At 36.2% G+C, this 19,015-nt stretch overlaps 1 protein-coding gene across 2 annotated transcripts in view; it reads left to right on the top strand.

Annotated features, from left to right (window-relative positions):
* KYNU (kynureninase) overlaps positions 1 to 18,645 on the top strand; it is a 96,867-nt gene extending 78,222 nt beyond the window's left edge. For both annotated transcript variants that reach the window (XM_019925522.3, XM_019925520.2), the window contains 4 exons: positions 1,926 to 1,978; positions 3,838 to 3,923; positions 9,492 to 9,722; positions 17,651 to 18,645. In XM_019925522.3, coding sequence (XP_019781081.1) covers positions 1,926 to 1,978; positions 3,838 to 3,923; positions 9,492 to 9,722; positions 17,651 to 17,797 — 517 coding nt within the window. In that variant the 3' untranslated portion in view covers positions 17,798 to 18,645. The remainder of the gene's footprint in view (positions 1 to 1,925; positions 1,979 to 3,837; positions 3,924 to 9,491; positions 9,723 to 17,650) is intronic.
* Positions 18,646 to 19,015: the final 370 nt, after the last annotated feature.

Genomic DNA, 19,015 nt, shown 5'->3' with positions numbered 1-19,015 from the left:
TACCTCTTTTTTCAATTATTATAACTGTAAAATCTTAGTACTAATGAAAGTAACTTTGGTGTTTCTCCATTTCGTCTAAGTTTGACTTGGATGTGAATAAAGAAAAAATTAAAAATTTTAACATTTTGGCCATAATTACATATAAATGCATGCAATATATTTTATCCTAAAATTGGAAACATAGTTTAAATATTGTTATCTCCATTTTATTCTTTTTGAATATAAATTCTTTCAAATATGATTTTTATAATGGCTACATAATATTCCATCATATAAAAGTTGTATAATTTATTTTATTGTTTCTCTGTTACAAGATATTGGGGTTGCTGTGACACTGTAAATAGTACTGTGTTCACTGTCCTAGCACACACATCTTAGCGTACTACAAATAGTGTAATCCGAACAGTCCTTTGGATAAACTGGAACAAGTAAAAGTACTGGGACAGAAAACTATACAATATTTAATTTATATTTTCAAACTGTACTCCATAAAGGCTTCATTACTTATATATTCATTATTAGACAAAGAGCTTATTTCCTTTTTACTAAATCCTTGATACAAATAGACATATAAATTTTAAATGACTTTGCCAATTTGATATGTGAAGCATGGTCTGATCTTCTTGTTTTTTCATATTTTTAATTATTACTGAGATTGAGGGGTTTTTTTCCCCCCAGAATTCATGGGGCATATGCATTTCTCCTTTTATAAATGCCTTGTCCATTCTTCGTGGCTGTGTGGTTTTGGGGGCACTGCCCTTTCTCTGATGAAAAAACTCTTGGTGAAAACTCTTTTAAATGTGGCAAACAGCTTCCTTCTCCCCATCATTGGTTTTTCTTTTGGTTTTTCATTTGTTTTTTCTTTATAATACAGAATTTGAAATGTGTCTGAATATATAGATATGTTCCTTTATATTTTCTTTGGTTTTCATAGTTAGAAAATTTACTCTTAAGAATCATATAAATATAGGAACATATGTTCTTCATCTCTGCATTTTTTGGAATGTTACAATTATCACTTATTAAATTGTTGTATGATCTGAGGACTGTTTTTTATATTTTCTGCCATGTTCCATTTGTCTCCCTGATGCTTCTTTTAATAGTATTGTGCTCATTCATTTAACGAATTTCGTAATATGCTGTATAATAAAGAGCATATTCACCTTTATACTCTTCTATTTCAAAATTTATTATTTTCACTCATATATTCTATATAAACTTAACAACATTTTGCCAAATCCAAAAACAACATACTTGGAATTTTTAATTTTGGCAGTATTAAAACTAGCAATTTATTTAGGAAGAATTGATTACCAGGAATATTGTATTTCTCTTTCTCAAATTTTATATTTTTCTTGAGATATTTTGTATTTTTTTTATCTAATAAGCATACACACATACATATGATTTTTCCTATATATACTGTATTTTATATCTGGCTAATTAACATTCTTATTAAAATCTGAAAGTAACAATTTCTTTAGAAAATTATTTAAAATTTTTCAAAAATTATATAGGTTATTTTTATGCCATTTCTCCTTAGAGAGCTTACTGCAAGAAAAATACATTATTGTATTAATCACATTTTTTTGGAGCTTTCTTTTCACCTTTGTTTTAAAATCTAAAATAACCAACATTTTTGCTCATTTTATTTAATTTTAAATAAGAACAAGGTCATTAAGTACAGGTCTCCAGATGATTTAACTTTGCAAAGGTAATACAACTAATAAGAATAAATTGATTTTATACTCAATCTCAAGAAGGTTATAAATATTAATTCCCTTATGATATCATATAGTATTTATATGCTTAAGTATCTGATGACTCGTATCACAAATGATTTTAAAATGCAGGCCCTAGAGTCCTATATTAATTGTGACTATTTTTATAGACCAAAATATCAAATGTTATTATTTATGTTTCAGGTTAGTGGGATGGTTTGGCCATGAATTAAGCACCAGATTTAAGATGGATAACAGTAAGTGTATTCAATTTTACTTCACAAGTCACTTTGTCTTAACTTTATTTCAATTTTCGTCTGTCTTTGTATGATATGTAATATACATGCCTCATGGAGAGTGCACTTTGAAAATGCCACTGAGAATTCTTAAAATAAGGAATGACATTTCTTCAGTGTAAGACTAAGTGTTCATAGATTTTAGCATGATTTTGAGCCTATCCTTTTGTAGGGAAATAAGTAGAAGTGAAATCTAAAGTACTCAGATCTCATCAATATGGAGTACCTAAAACATCAGGCAGGGAAAACAGGAAGGAATTGTTGGCTTGGAGTCAGACCCAGAGAGACTTAGGTATCAAACCCACTTTGCTGCTTAATAGTTTTGTGATGTTGCACATAATTATCATTTTGGATTTTTGGGGTTTTTTCCTCACATATCTAATGTGAATAATAATAACTATTTCAGGGTTTCGTTTGAGGGCAGGACACATTCTAAGCTATAAACCAAGTAGCAAACTATTTAATAAATGTTCATTTTTATCCCTCTATTTTCCCAAATATTCCTTCTTTTGTGTCTTTCATCACATACCAAATAGTAACCCCAATGGGTAGAAATGAAAGTACACCATGAACAGGGAGTTATCAAATTGCACTATTTCTTTTTCCTGAGTGACTTTATTCTTCCATCACATGGGATACAGAGAACTTCCTAAATGTGAGAATTAAACTTAAATTTGATCCTTCAGACTGCTTCCAACCCTGAGATAGGATTTTAAATATATTCACATTTGCACCAACCAAGATGCAAAGAATAAAGATGGGCTCTTCAGTCATATCAGGAAAGCTGTGTTTTATCTTGGCTGCTGAAATAATGAACTGTTATTATGCCAGTTATTTAAATTGTTTGTAGTGGGTTTTCTTATCTGTAAATGAGGGAGCTGGATTAGATCAGGGGTGGACAAAAATTTTCTGTGAAGGGTCAGATTGGAGATATGCTAAGTTTTTGGGGCTATGGTGTTTCTGTGGTAAATACATAACTCTGCCATTGTGGTGCTAAAGCAGCCACAAAAATACATAAATGAATGAATGAGGCTACGTTCCAATAAAACTTTATTTACCAAAACAAGTGGTGGGCCAGATTTGACCCACTGGATATAGTTTGACTAGCCTTAATTAGATGCATCTCTAAAGACCCAGAAAATTCTCTCACTCTTAGTATTAGTTTTTAACTTTATCTCTAACTAGCAGTTTTAACTCTTGGATTTAACTTGCAACTATTCAATCTAATTAATTATAATTAGGATAATGTCTGATATTAATTTACCTTTTTAATATATCATATTTAGGCAGATCATTTTTTTTAAAGCCTTTTTTTTTCTTCTTTCCCAAGAGAAGTTACTTGACCTAGTAATCCTAATGTTAAAAGTCACCTTCCTAGGTCATTTCATTTATATTTCTGCCTTTGGGTGACATTACAATTACAAATCATTCGAATATTGATATCTTCCCCTTGTTGACCTGGTTTCATAATAGAAAGGCAAAGCATGGAGCAGAACAAGGAATGCTGGCTGGGGATGAGAGGGCAGAGGTTGGGGTGCCGAAAATCTTCTAGATGACATTATGTTTGTCTTGTGTCTAAGGGCTCTAATTTTTGGTAGGCTGCTATGAAGGTGGGGGCAGAGGAGATGAAAGTTGTAGGTGAAGGAGAAATATGCCGGTATTTTAGGTCCATGGCGTTTCTCTTAAATATCTCAGAAATCTCAGGAAGAAAAGTTTTTAAGTCTTATATTTTTCCTCTCTACTTTACTGTCATAAAAAAATCCATAAAGGATACCTTTTTAGGCACATTCTATAAAAATGACACGATATTAATTTTTCAGAACTGCAGTTAATCCCTGGGGTCAATGGATTCCGAATTTCAAATCCTCCCATTCTATTGGTCTGTTCCTTACATGCTAGTTTAGAGGTAAGTGATCTATGCTTCAGCCTTCCCACATCTTTACCTTTCTCTTTACCTGAGACATGTTGTTTATCTGCTAATCAGCTAGATTAATATGCAATGTGCATAAACAATGGAGGAAGGGCAGGGTTCTCCATTAGGACAGTGACTGTGTGCTAATGTCACTTTTTATTTATATATTCAGCCCCCAACCCAAGGCTTGGCACACTTAATAAATGTTCAATGAATCTTACATGGGGTGACATATTTTTAGTTCCACTTAGAATTTGTGTGAACCTGAACAAGTTATTTAATCTTCTACTGGTCTCTCTCTATACAAAACAAACATGCAATATTTAAGTCTTGATTAATTCACTCATTCAAACACTTACTTATTAAGAAATTATTGTGTGCTGGACGATGTTGTGATTACTGGGGACTCTGTTTCTTCTAGTTCTGTGAGTCAATGAACTGACAAACTGCCATGTGACAAAACTATAGGAAGACTTCAGGGGGTTGGGGAGAGTATGAATACTCAGAGTAAACCAAAGATGAGTAAGGTTGTCCCATGAGGTAGGGCGGATTTTCTTTTTCCTCACTGGGGTTTCTATAACATTATATCCATGTTTAATTTCTACTATTATTGGCTCAATATTTTTCTTTAAGTCCATTCATGCTTCTACTTAAAATTAGTCTCACCCTAAATAATAGGGTACTTACCTATATCTATTCATTTTTACGCACATATAATGCATATATATGTCTCCTAACTAATTATTTGGATATTGGATATTCATTAATTTCAGATTAAGACTAAATTTACCTAAGTAAATATATATTGTTAATAATTATATCTATATAATAATAGTATTAATACATATATTAAGGCAATATATTTTACATACATACATTTAAGTAAAATATATTTTAAGTAAATACACATATGTTTCCAATAGAGATTTTAAATATATAGATATTCAAATAAAATTTTGATTTTCTGTTTTTTTTTAAATTGAAAGCCTCCTAAAATCATCTAGGTTTAGGAAATTCTACTGTGGCGTATTCTGGCATGAGTGACCGGATAAAGACTTCCAAAATCTCTTCCAAACTTAAAATTCTAGAATTATGTGAACATTCACAGCAGCTTCTCATTTTGGCCACTGGACAGCAGCGTCAAGTTCCGCTGTTTTTATACAGCTTCACCACTAGATAGTAGTAATCAACTCATTTCATTTCATCCCAATTTAAAGAGCACATACTCGGTATGACCACTAGATGGAGCTTGTGCTGTTTTCACTTTTGGGCAGTTTTTTTTTTTTTTTTTTTAAGTTGAAATAGACCCAGTAACAAGATTTCACAGGCAGTGATACATATTTTAAAAAATCTTTTTAAGGGGGGTGATGAAATCTACTCGGCAAATCAAATAATGATATTTGATTTGCTTTCAAAATATCCAACCTGAGGAACACTTCCGTTAAACATTTTTATTTTATTTTATTTTATTCTATTCTATTTTATTTTATTTTTTTGGCTGCATTGGGTGTTTGCTGCTGCGAACCGACTTTTCTCTAGTTGCGGCGAGCCAGGGCTACTCTTTGATGCAGCACGCGGGCTGCTCATTGCGGTGGCTTCCCTGGTTGCGGAGCACAGGCCCTAGGCATGCAGGCTTCAGTAGTCGCAGCATGCGGGCTCAGTTGTTGCAGTGCATGGGTTCAGTAGTTGTGGCGCAAGGGCTCAGTAGTTGTGGCTTGTGGGCTCTAGAGCGCAGGCTCAGTAGTTGTGGCACACAGGCTTAGCTGCTCTGCAGCATGTGGGTTCTTCCCGGACCAGGGATCGAACCCGTTTCCCTTGCATTGGCGGGCGGATTCTTAACCACTGAGCACCAGGGATGTCCCCCGTTAAACATTTTAAAAGAAGATAACGTTTTGCTTATTTTGAAAGTTTATATCAGGGAGAAGATGAATTATAGTAAGAAAAAACAAGGCACCAAGGAATACCTTAGGAAAAACTAGTACTTAAAGTTTCCTCTGATTTTATCTTTGCAAATGACTTCCTAGCCGTATCAAGAAAATGTCTTTTAGACACTATCACTTTGGTATTCTCTGCAGTGGACTGACTGTTCTTCAGTATTCACCTCTTCTGCCACAGGAAGTCTTATTCCTATTTTCCCTACCAATAGTTTTCTTCCACACTGTATTATAGTCACCTAGACATGGTTTCTATTCTCAGCTGGAATCTGAAGACTGATTTATCTTCTCCTTTAATTTCTAAACTTAAACCTGAGAAAAAGACTCTAAATGCCACAGAAGAGGTATGTACACTGCTCTGGAGCTTCTTATCACTTAAGTGTTTCTCTGCATCCTCTTGGAGATATCTTATTAAATCATTCACTGTCGAGGCTATGTTCTAACCAAAATTATCTTTAAGTAATCAAACCTTGTGTTAAAGAAGGTGTTTTCGAAATTCTTGCTTCCTATTATAAATTACAAAATTCTGAAATTACAAAATAATACGTTTCATTGTTTCCCATTCTCTACTTAACTGTTAAAACACTGTACCTTCTAGATGTTTCTGAGTTTGCCATGTGTCAGTGAATTAACCTATTCAGTACTTACCTAATTTATTTAAAAGTTACACATATAGGAGACACGTAGCTGAAGTTTGAGTAAATGAAAGAAATAAATACATGAATCAAGCTACCTTTCTTTGTTATCTCTACTTCCCTTTCAAAAAATATTCTTACACAGTCAAATGCCAACCGAAGAAGAGATTCTATACTTAAGAATCAATGTACATGGATATGATTTCGGATTTGCAATACACAGAATTTTTAAAAAAGATTAATTATGGCTTTGTTCACAATTAATGTGTATTTGATTGATTGATGGATACCATGAAAAATAGCACCTTATAATTAGTTTCAAACTGTTTCTTCATAGTGCTGCCTATTTAATCTTTTGTACAATAATTTAAAAAATATTGTGGATCAAGAGAAAGAGCAATAAGGTAGGAAGCAGGAGGCAAATACTCTATCCCTCACTGGGACACTAAGTGTGACCTTCAACAAGTGACAACTACTCTTGAATTCATTTGCCTCAATTTTTTAATGAAGATGTTTGGACCAGATTTGGACTTCGGAGGTCACCTCAACCTTCTAGTTACTAACTTGAAATTAAACAATACTTATATTGTATTTTGAAGGGTCATATAGACAATTTTAGACTTTTCCAGTACATAAATATATAATTAAATAGCTTAAATATATAAAATTAGAGCATTCAATTAAAATACAGGGCAAGTCAGAAGAAATGTACTCTGTCTTTCCTCAGAGTTATTAGGCAGCCAATTTTAAGAATTGAAAACATCATGCTATACTTATTTTTCCTATTTAAACATAACTAACTTTTCTAGCTTTGCATTTATTTTAGTTAACAAGAAAACTCACCCAAATAGTGGAAACTCTGCCAAGAATTCTGTTATAAGCTGAATATTTTCAAACTACACTTTTCATTTTTCCTAATTTAAAAAAAAATTATTCCACAGTACTGAAAGCATGAAAATAATGAGAAGCAAAAAAAAAAAAAAAAAGGGACATTTATTCTACTTCACTGTTAACTCCTATTATCCCCTCTTGATATTTTTATCTGAGGCCTCAGTAGAGACTTTTACACTCTGAGAAGAATTTACGACCCCCTCAGAATGCAGCTTCTCTTGTTGTGGTTGTAATGTGGAAATTAATTTTACATTTAAAAGTTATTTTATTATTAACAAAGAGTCATGATATGTTAAAATTGACACATTTGTCATGAAAAAAAATTGGTTGCTTGTTATCAAATCTGCAAGAGCAAAAAACTTCATTAAAAAACCCCCCCTATAAACTTAATATTCCCCAAAGTCTTACTAACCTATGAATACAAATGAAATACCATTAAAAGTACTACTTTACACATTGTCTCCATCTGCATCTTATGGGTCCCAAAGCAGATCCAGAAAGTGTACTAGAATTATTTAAATAATTAAAATATCCTCAAATTATTATTAATCTCCAAAGAGAAGCTTGTAAAGATTCCTGTCACATTTTTTTTTTTTTTAATTCCAAACCTGACAGCCAAACCACTGGTGGGCTACACCTTACCTGTCCCTGCTCCTGCCCTCTGTACAAATGTTGATTCTTGGATCAGGCTCTCTTGATCCAAAACTTGGAGGTGTTCCCTTGAGTCTTTATTGTGCCAAATCTATGGACATTTTTTTTACACAGGAAATGAAGAGATGCCTCTTACCAAAGTCCATGTAACTGGCCTAAAGTAGCATTTTTTTGCACTGAATATGTCAGATGCCTTTTGACATGGACCTCAAAGACCTCAGCTTCTATTTGCAGCTGAACTCTTCCCAGGCTGCAGACACAGTCCATGAGGTCTGGTTGGGAAGAGAGGCAGATAGGTTTCTATCCTCTGATTTTCCTCTCTTCCTTCAAGACATTACCTTACGTACAACTCCCATCCTCTCCTTCAGCCACATCCATAGCTTCCATGCAATAGGTCAAGAAAATCTATGCCTGAATGGTTGAGTTCTAGTAGAATGCCTGCCCACACATGCCATGTGTATATAGAGAAAAAACTATTTTCATAGACTTCATAAAGTATAGATATCACCAAATGACCCTATGTTTGCTCAGTGGCATAACATGATACAGAATAGGGACATTAAGTGGCTTGCCAGTGCATCATTCTCTGTTTGCAGTTATTTCAGTTCTTATATGTAGAATATATTTTTAAACTCTATTTGACCTTAAGAGATAAGCTAGAAAAGCATGTCTGTTCTGACCCCTAATGTTCCAATACCAGTTATTTTGTGCCCTTTTGTCACTCATCTTAATATAAGACACCTCACGCAGCAACTGGCAGTATTTTCACACCAGTGTTAGAGTTTAGCAGGGGAGAAAATGATGAAAGAAGAAAAAAAGAAAGACCAAATGCTTCAGTAATAATACATGCATTATCTAACATTATTTGCTTTTCTGACCAAACTTAGCCATCACTATTTAACTACTTGTTTTCTTGCTGTCAAACTGAAGGAGATTTAGGAATTGGTAAAACGAATATAAATAATATTGGTAACATTGCCTTCCACATAAGCGTTTAGCTCTTATTGCACCGTTTTGTGGATTAAACAAACTTTATATGGGAATAGAAAAAAATCTTGATTATGATTGTATAAAATGTTTGGAGGAAAATTTTTGACATTTGTAACAGTTAAATGCATTTATTAAGGTATGTTTTACTTGTACTAATTATATGAAGCTAATTTAAAATAACTCTGAAGGAACATTATGTTCACTTATATTTTTCTGCTTTTGCAAGTATTGTTTAAATGACATTTGTACAGTTTTTCTGTCATGGACACTTTGTGTTTAATTTTTAATGGCAAAGCACTTAAAAGAGGACATGTTTTCACAAAAAGATTATCTAAAATGGATGTTTTATTGGAAAGGTCAAAAGTGGGCATTTCCCTTGTTTTATGTGTGATTTACAGTTAAATTTTGCTTCTTTATAAATCAACAAGAAACCGTGAACCTGATTGCTTCTCATTCTGCAGATCTTTAGGCAAGCAACTATGAAAGCACTGAGGAGAAAATCTATTTTGCTAACTGGTTATCTGGAATACATGATCAAGCATCACTTCAGCCAGGATAAAGCAGAAACCAAGAAAACAGTTGTGAACATAATTACTCCATCCCGTATAGAGGATCGCGGCTGCCAGCTAACCCTAACATTTTCTATTCCAATTAAATATATTTTCCAAGAACTAGAAAAAAGAGGAGTGGTTGTACGTATATCTCTTGCTTTGCTACCAGGTTTTTCTCTATGGGTTGCATGTTGAGGACAAAATTTGGATTTTTTTGTTTATTCATTTTTCCATGTTATTTCACATCAGTCAGTGAGGATAAGTTAAATGCCAACTAAGTATTCAGCACTGTGCTAACTGAAGGGCACAGAGATCTGTCATTTCTGATAAAAGGGAAGAAACCACAAATTTTGGTTGCAGGAAAGAGTTTTATGTAATTTATCCATTATTTTCATTATAGTTTGGGCAGAAAAAAATTTAGTGAAAACCCTAATATATTATATATTTATTGAATAAGTGGAATTAAAGAACATACAATATAGTAGAGGGAGAAAAAGGAAATCAGTCTTACTTAGTTGTTTGATTGAACTAAATTATTTTCAACATTTTCACTTCAGTCAAGAAAGATATGTAGACACATCTTAAGAGTGTTAATGTTGTATGGAATTTTTTTTTAACTGTTGGGCCTAAGTAGCCCTCTTAGTCTCTTGAAGAGAACTAATAAGTATTTAATGAGTAATTTCAGGAAAAATGGTGATAACATATCTATTTCCAGATTTAGAAACTGCTGCACTCAGTCTTCCAAACCTTTAGGAGAGGTATCCCCAGAGTCTGAAGACACAAATCAGAATATCAGCATTTCAAATCACACTCTACCATTTACAAGCCATGTGCTCCTGGGGAAGTTAGTAAACAACTATTGACTTCAGATCCTTCATCTGTATTTTTGCTGCAAAAATACTTACCTCAAAAGTTGTTATGGAAACTTCCGGGAAGATGGCAGAAGAGTAAGACGCGGAGATCACCTTCCTCTCCACAGATACACCAGAAATACATCTACGCGTGGAGCAACTCCTACAAAACACCTACTGAACGCTGGCAGAAGACCTCAGACCTCCCAAAAGGCAAGGAACCCCCCACGTACCTGGTTAGGGCAAAAGAAAAAACTAAACAGAGACAAAAGGATAGGGACGGGTCCTGCACCAGCGGGAGAGAGCTGTGAAGGAGGAAAAGTGTCCACACACTAGGAAGCCCCTTCGCGGGTGGAGACTTCGGGAGGCGGAGTGGGGGAGCTTGGGAGCCGCGGAGGAGAGCACAGCAACAGGGGTGCGGAGGGCAAAGCGGACAGATTCCAGCGCAGAGGATCGGGCCGACCGGCACTCACCAGCCGAGAGGCTTGTCTGCTCGCCCGCCGGGGCGGCCGGGACTGGGAGCTGAGGCTCCGGCTTTTGTCGGAGCGCCGGGAGAGGACTGAGGTTGGCGGCGTGAACACAGCCTGCAGGGCGTTGGTGCGCCGCGGCTGGCCGGGAGAGAGTCCGGGGAGGGGTCTGGACCTGCCGAAGAGGCAAGAGACTTTTACGTCCCTCTTTGTTTCCTGGTGCACGAGGAGAGGGGATTAAGAACGCTGCTTGAGAGAGCTCCAGGGACGGGCGCGAGCCGCGGCTAAGAGTGCGGAGCCCAGAGACGGACATGGGACGCTAAGGCCGCTGCTGCCGCCGCCAGGAGGCCTGTGTGCGAACACAGGTCACTAGCCACACGCCCTTCCGGGGAGCCGGTGCAGCCCGCCACTGCCAGGGTCCCGGGATCCAGGGACGGCTCCCCGAGAGAGCGCACGGCGCGCCTCAGGCTGCAGCATCACGCCGGCCTCTGCCGCGGCAGGCCCGCCCCGCACTCCGTGACCCTCCCTACCCCCCGGCCTGGGTGAGCCAGAGCCTCCGAAGCAGCGGCTCCTTTAACCTCGTCCTGTCTGAGCAAATAACAGACGCCCTCCGGCGACCTACACGCACAGGCGGGGCCAAATCCAAAGCTGAGCCCCTGGGAACTGTCAGAACAAAGAAGAGAAAGGGAAATCTCTCCCAGCAGCCTCAGAAGCAGCGGATTAAAGCTCCACAATCAACTTGATATACCCTGCATCTGTGGAATACCTGAATAGACAACGAATCATCCCAAATTAAGGAGCCCTGTGGATGAAAGGCTCTTGGTGCTGCAGCCAGGACTCAGTGCTGTGCCTCTGAGGTGGGAGAGCCAACTTCAGGACACTGGTCCACAAGAGGCCTCCCAGCTGCACATAATATCAAACAAAAATCTCCGAGAGATCTCCATCTCAACGCCAGCACCCAGCTTCACTCAACGACCAGCAAGCTACAGTGCTGGACATCCTATGCCAAACAACTAGCAAGACAGGAACACAACCCCGCCCATTAGCAGAGAGGCTGCCCAAAATCATAGTAAGTCTACAGACACCCCAAAACACACCACCAGACGTGGACCTGCCCACCAGAAAGACAAGATCCAGCCTCATCCACCAGAACACAGGCACTAGTACCCTCCACCAGGAAGCCTACACAACCCACTGAACCAACCTTAGCCACTGGGGACAGACACAAAAAACAACAGGAACTACGAACCTTCAGCCTGCAAAAAAGGAGACCCCAAACACAGTAAGATAAGCAAAATGAGAAGACAGAAAAACACAGAGCAGATGAAGGACCAAGATAAAAACCCACCAGACCTAACAAATGAAGAGGAAATAGGCAGTCTACCTGAAAAAGAATTCAGAATAATGATAGTAAGGTTGATCCGAAATCTTGGAGATAGAATGGACAATAGAATGGACAAATTGCAAGAATCAGTTAACAAGGACCTAGAAGAACTAAAGATGAAGCAAGCAACGATGAACAACACAATAAATGAAATTAAAAGTACTCTAGATGGGATCAATAGCAGAATAACTGAGGCAGAAGAACGGATAAGTGACCTGGAAGATAAAATAGTGGAAATAACTACTGCAGAGCAGAATAAAGAAAAAAGAATGAAAAGAACTGAGGACAGCCTCAGAGACCTCTGGGACAACATTAAACGCACCAACATTCGAATTATAGGGGTTCCAGAAGAAGAAGAGAAAAAGAAAGGGACTGAGAAAATATTTGAAGAGATTATAGTTGAAAACTTCCCTAATATGGGAAAAGAAATCGTTAATCAAGTCCAGGAAGCACAGAGAGTCCCATACAGGATAAATCCAAGGAGAAATACGCCAAGACACATATTAATCAAATTGTCAAAAATTAAATACAAAGAAAACATATTAAAAGCAGCAAGGGAAAAACAACAAATAACACACAAGGGAATCCCCATAAGGTTAACAGCTGATCTTTCAGCAGAAACCCTGCAAGCCAGAAGGGAGTGGCAGGACATATTGAAAGTGTTGAAGGAGAAAAACCTGCAACCAAGATTACTCTACCCAGCAAGGATCTCATTCAGATTTGATGGAGAAATTAAAACCTTTACAGACAAGCAAAAGCTGAGAGAGTTCAGCACCACCAAACCAGCTCTACAACAACTGCTAAAGGAACTTCTCTAGGCAAGAAACACAAAAGAAGGAAAGGACCTACAATAACGAACCCAAAACAATTAAGAAAATGGGAATAGGAACACACATATCAATAATTACCTTAAATGTAAATGGACTAAATGCTCCCACCAAAAGACACAGATTGGCTGAATGGATACAAAAACAAGACCCATATATTTGCTGTCTACAAGAGACCCACTTCAGACCTAGAGACACATACAGACTGAAAGTAAGGGGATGGAAAAAGGTATTTCATGCAAATGGAAACCAAAAGAAAGCTGGAGTAGCAATTCTCATATCAGACAAAATAGACTTTAAAACAAAGACTATTAGAAGAGACAAAGAAGGACACTACATAATGATCAAGGGATCGATCCAAGAAGAAGATATAACAATTGTAAATATTTATGCACCCAACATAGGTGCACCTCAATACATAAGGCAAATACTGACAACCATAAAAGGGGAAATCGACAGTAACACATTCATAGTAGGGGACTTTAACACCCCACTTTCACCAATGGACAGATCATCCAAAATGAAAATAAATAAGGAAACACAAGCTTTAAATGATACATTAAACGAGATGGAGTTAATTGATATTTATAGGACATTCCATCCAAAAACAACAGAATACACATTTTTCTCAAGTGCTCATGGAACATTCTCCAGGATAGATCATATCTTGGGTCACAAATCAAGCCTTGGTAAGTTTAAGAAAATTGAAATTGTATCAAGTATCTTTTCTGACCACAACGCCATGAGACTAGATATCAATTACAGGAAAAGATCTGTAAAAAATACAAACACATGGAGGCTAAACAATACACTACTTAATAATGAAGTGATCACTGAAGAAATCAAAGAGGAAATCAAAAAATACCTAGAAACAAATGACAATGGAGACACAACGACCCAAAACCTGTGGGATGCAGCAAAAGCAGTTCTAAGGGGGAAGTTTATAGCAATACAAGCCCACCTTAAGAAGCAGGAAACATCTCGAATAAACAACCTAACCTTGCACCTCAAGCAATTAGAGAAAGAAGAACAAAAAAACCCCAAAGCTAGCAGAAGGAAAGAAATCATAAAAATCAGATCAGAAATAAATGAAAAAGAAATGAAGGAAACAATAGCAAAGATCAATAAAACTAAAAGCTGGTTCTTTGAGAAGATAAACAAAATAGATAAACCACTAGCCAGACTCATTAAGAAAAAAAGGGAGAAGACTCAAATCAATAGAATTAGAAATGAAAAAGGAGAGGTAACAACTGACACTGCAGAAATAAAAGAGATCATGAGAGATTACTACAAGCAACTCTATGCCAATAAAATGGACAATCTGGAAGAAATGGACAAATTCTTAGAAATGCACAACCTGCCAAGACTGAATCAGGAAGAAATAGAAAATATGAACAGACCAATCACAAGCACTGAAATTGAAACTGTGATTAAAAATCTTCCAACAAAGAAAAGCCCAGGACCAGATGGCTTCACAGGCGAATTCTATCAAACATTTAGAGAAGAGCTAACACCTATCCTTCTCAAACTCTTCCAAAATATAGCAGAGGGAGGAACACTCCCAAACTCCTTCTACGAGGCCACCATCACCTTGATACCAAAACCAGACAAGGATGTCACAAAGAAAGAAAACTACAGGCCAATATCACTGATGAACATAGATGCAAAAATCCTCAACAAAATACTAGCAAACAGAATCCAACAGCACATTAAAAGGATCATACACCATGATCAAGTGGGGTTTATTCCAGGAATGCAAGGATTCTTCAATATACGCAAATCTATCAATGTGATAAACCATATTAACAAACTGAAGGAGAAAAACCATATGATCATCTCAATAGATGCAGAGAAAGCTTTTGACAAAATTCAACACCCATTTATGATAAAAACCCTGCAGAAAGTAGGCATAGAGGGAACTTTCCTCAACATAATAAAGGCCATATATGACAAGCCCACAGCAAACATCATCCTCAATGGTGAAAAACTGAAAGCATTTCCACTAAGATCAGGAACAAGGCAAGGTTGCCCACTCTCACCACTCTTATTCAACATAGTTTTGGAAGTTTTAGCCACAGCAATCAGAGAAGAAAAGGAAATAAAAGGAATCCAAATCGGAAAAGAAGAAGTAAAGCTGTCACTGTTTGCAGATGACATGATCCTATACATAGAGAACCCTAAAGATGCTACCAGAAAACTACTAGAGCTAATCAATGAATTTGGTAAAGTGGCAGGATACAAAATTAATGCACAGAAATCTCTGGCATTCCTATATACTAATGACGAAAAATCTGAAAGTGAAATCAAGAAAACACTCCCATTTACCATTGCAACAAAAAGAATAAAATATCTAGGAATAAACCTACCTAAGGAGACAAAAGATCTGTATGCAGAAAATTATAAGACACTGATGAAAGAAATTAAAGATGATACAAATAGATGGAGACATATACCATGTTCTTGGATTGGAAGAATCAACATTGTGAAAATGACTCTACTACCGAAAGCAATCTATAGATTCAATGCAATCCCTATCAAACTACCACTGGCATTTTTCACAGAACTAGAACAAAAAATTTTGCAATTTGTATGGAAACACAAAAGACCCCGAATAGCCAAAGCAATCTTGAGAACGAAAGAAGGAACTGGAGGAATCAGGCTCCCAGACTTCAGACTATACTACAAAGCTACAGTTATCAAAACGGTATGGTACTGGCACAAAAACAGAAAGATAGATCAATGGAACAGGATAGAAAGCCCAGAGATAAACCCACGCACATATGGTCAACTTATCTTTGACAAAGGAGGCAGAAATGTACCGTGGAGAAAGGACAGCCTATTCAATAAGTGGTGCTGGGAAAACTGGACAGCTACATGTAAAAGTATGAAGTTAGATCACTCCCTAACACCATACACAAAAATAAGCTCAAAATGGATTAAAGACCTAAATGTAAGGCCAGAAACTATCAAACTCTTAGAGGAAAACATAGGCAGAACACTCTATGACATAAATCACAGCAAGATTCTTTCTGACCCACCTCCTAGAGTAATGGAAATAAAAACAAGAGTAAACAAATGGGACCTAATGAAACTTAAAAGCTTTTGCGCAGCAAAGGAAACCATGAAGAAGACCAAAAGACAACCCTCAGAATGGGAGAAAATATTTGCAAATGAAGCAACTGACAAAGGATTGATCTCCAAAATTTATAAGCAGCTCATGCAGCTTAATAACAAAAAAACAAACAACCCAATCCAAAAATGGGCAGAAGACCTAAATAGACATTTCTCCAAAGAAGATATACAGAGTGCCAACAAACACATGAAAGAATGCTCAACATCACTAATCATGAGAGAAATGCAAATCAAAACTACAATGAGATATCATCTCACACCAGTCAGAATGGCCATCATCAAAAAATCTAGAAACAATAAATGCTGGAGAGGGTGTGGAGAAAAGGGAACCCTCTTACACTGTTGGTGGGAATGTAAATTGATACAGCCACTGTGGAGAACAGTATGGAGGTTCCTTAAAAAGCTACAAATAGAACTACCATATGACCCAGCAATCCCACTACTGGGCATATACCCTGAGAAAACCATAATTCAAAAAGAGTCATGTACCAAAATGTTCATTGCAGCTCTATTTACAATAGCCCAGAGATGGAAACAACCTAAGTGTCCATCATCGGATGAATGGATAAAGAAGATGTGGCACATATATACAATGGAATATTACTCAGCCATAAAAAGAGACGAAATTGAGCTATTTGTAATGAGGTGGATAGACCTAGAGTCTGTCATACAGAGTGAAGTAAGTCAGAAAGAGAGAGACAAATACCGTATGCTAACACATATATATGGAATTTAAAAAAAAAAAAAAATGTCATGAAAAACCTAGGGGTGAAACAGGAATAAAGACACAGACTTACTAGAGAATGGACTTGAGGCTATGGGGAGGGGGAAGTGTAAAAAAAAAAAAAAAAAAAAAAAAAAAAAAAAAAGTTGTTATGGAATAAAATGTGCCAGCACACATAAACCATTTATTATATTGTCTAGCCCATAGGGCGTGTTTCTTAAAGATAGTCATAGTGATCTTCAGACTATGCTGAATTATCTGAGCCCAATTCATGAGATTAGGGATTACTGAATTTAATGGAAATATAACTAAAACTATCCAGATCTCAGTGAGGTTCTCAATCATTGAAATGTGTGCAAGGGTTCCAGTCTCTCCAGGGTCTCTCCACAGATAAACTGTATACTCGATCCATTGGTTGCTTAAAAAGGATCATTGCTGACTGGACTTCAGGAAAGTACTTAGGATATTCATGTACCAACCCATTAATATTTTAATTATTATTAAGAGGGGAGTTTCAAATAACATAGAAACACTATGCTTTATTTAAAGTGAAAAAAATTGCTTATATATTAAGTTTTAGGGAAATCAGTATGAATGCTTTATGTAAGTTTCTCTTGAATGTGGATTTCCATTATATGAATGATGCCAACATTATTGTGGTTTTACTTTTTGTTTCCTCTACAGTGTGACAAACGGGATCCAAATGGGATTCGAGTGGCTCCAGTTCCTCTCTACAATTCTTTCCATGATGTTTATAAATTTATCAATCTGTTCATTTCTGCACTTGACTCTGCAGAAACAAAAATAGTCGAGTTTTCCATAGCAACTTAAGCAAATAATATGGAAAGCCTGTGGTTATTTTATTACTATTATTCAAGTTTTAATTATTTCAAAACTGATTACACATAACTGGCAATGAATTGTATACTTTACAGAAAAACAAGACAATTTTTTAAGGGTCTGTGGCCTTGAGATATCTGCATGGCTGTCCAATTTCTTGGTGTTTGGTGGATCAAAGTCTTTACTGGTGCAAGTATTATGTACACAGTCTTGATTAGTTGTCATATTTCATTGTTAATGAAATGTGTTTTGTTGGTTTAATTTATAATTTGACTGACAACTTCACAATGTACGTGGAAATTTTTGTGTCAATTTTAGAAATATTACTTTAATTTTAATTTACCAAAGAGTTTCTTATAGGCACTGTAGTTGAACAGTCTGATATATGTATGCTTTTTACAATGTTCCATCTAACTCCAATCTGAGGAACAGAAAATGCATTTTCTAGGGCAGTGGCTTTCAAATATTTGTAGTGTGGTCACAATCCACACTAAGGAATACATTTAATATCAGAGTTTAATTTGTGTACAAGCCTTATTTCATTGATTCTAATACACAATTTTTTTAATCGTATGTTAACATCTGGTAAAGAAGAAATGTCTTTCAGTTTTCATTCCACAGCTTCTTACAATTGCCATTGGCCATTCTTTCATGTTATCTTCCCTGACATTACCATGATTTTCATAGTGAGTAGATATCGTCCTAGATCTGGTTTTAAAAATGGTATATATAGCAACAACAAAAGTTGCATAAATTATTTGCTTGTGCTTTCATATTTATTATTTTATCTCATTACAATTAATGGTGGTTGAAGCTCATTAAATTGATTTCTTTACTCACTCTAGGGTCCTAATCCATTTTTCAAGGATGTCCCCTTATTTAATGTTATCATAATCTCTTGGTTTTGTTTAATGGGAATTTCTCCTGATAAAAGACTTCAGATGCTACTATGTTTCTAAAATAATGAAATAAATCACTCTAAGATACTTGTGATTGAGGATTAAGGTTAGGAAATAAGTGCTTCATCACTCAACCTCTATCCCAAATCTATGGACCTTTGTTAATCACTATGAAAACACAACAGTTACATTCAGCCCTGTAAAATTCCCCTAGTTCTCAGCTGTTGATGCCATAACCACTATTCATGAATTGGCAAAATACTCTACATTTGTATACATAAGCAGCAAGAAAGAGTGACTATGACGGTAT

The sequence above is a fragment of the Tursiops truncatus genome, chromosome 7, assembly GCF_011762595.2.
Source record: "Tursiops truncatus isolate mTurTru1 chromosome 7, mTurTru1.mat.Y, whole genome shotgun sequence".
NCBI classification, from domain to species: domain Eukaryota; kingdom Metazoa; phylum Chordata; class Mammalia; order Artiodactyla; family Delphinidae; genus Tursiops; species Tursiops truncatus.
This window is presented reverse-complemented; position numbering and strand designations above follow the sequence as displayed.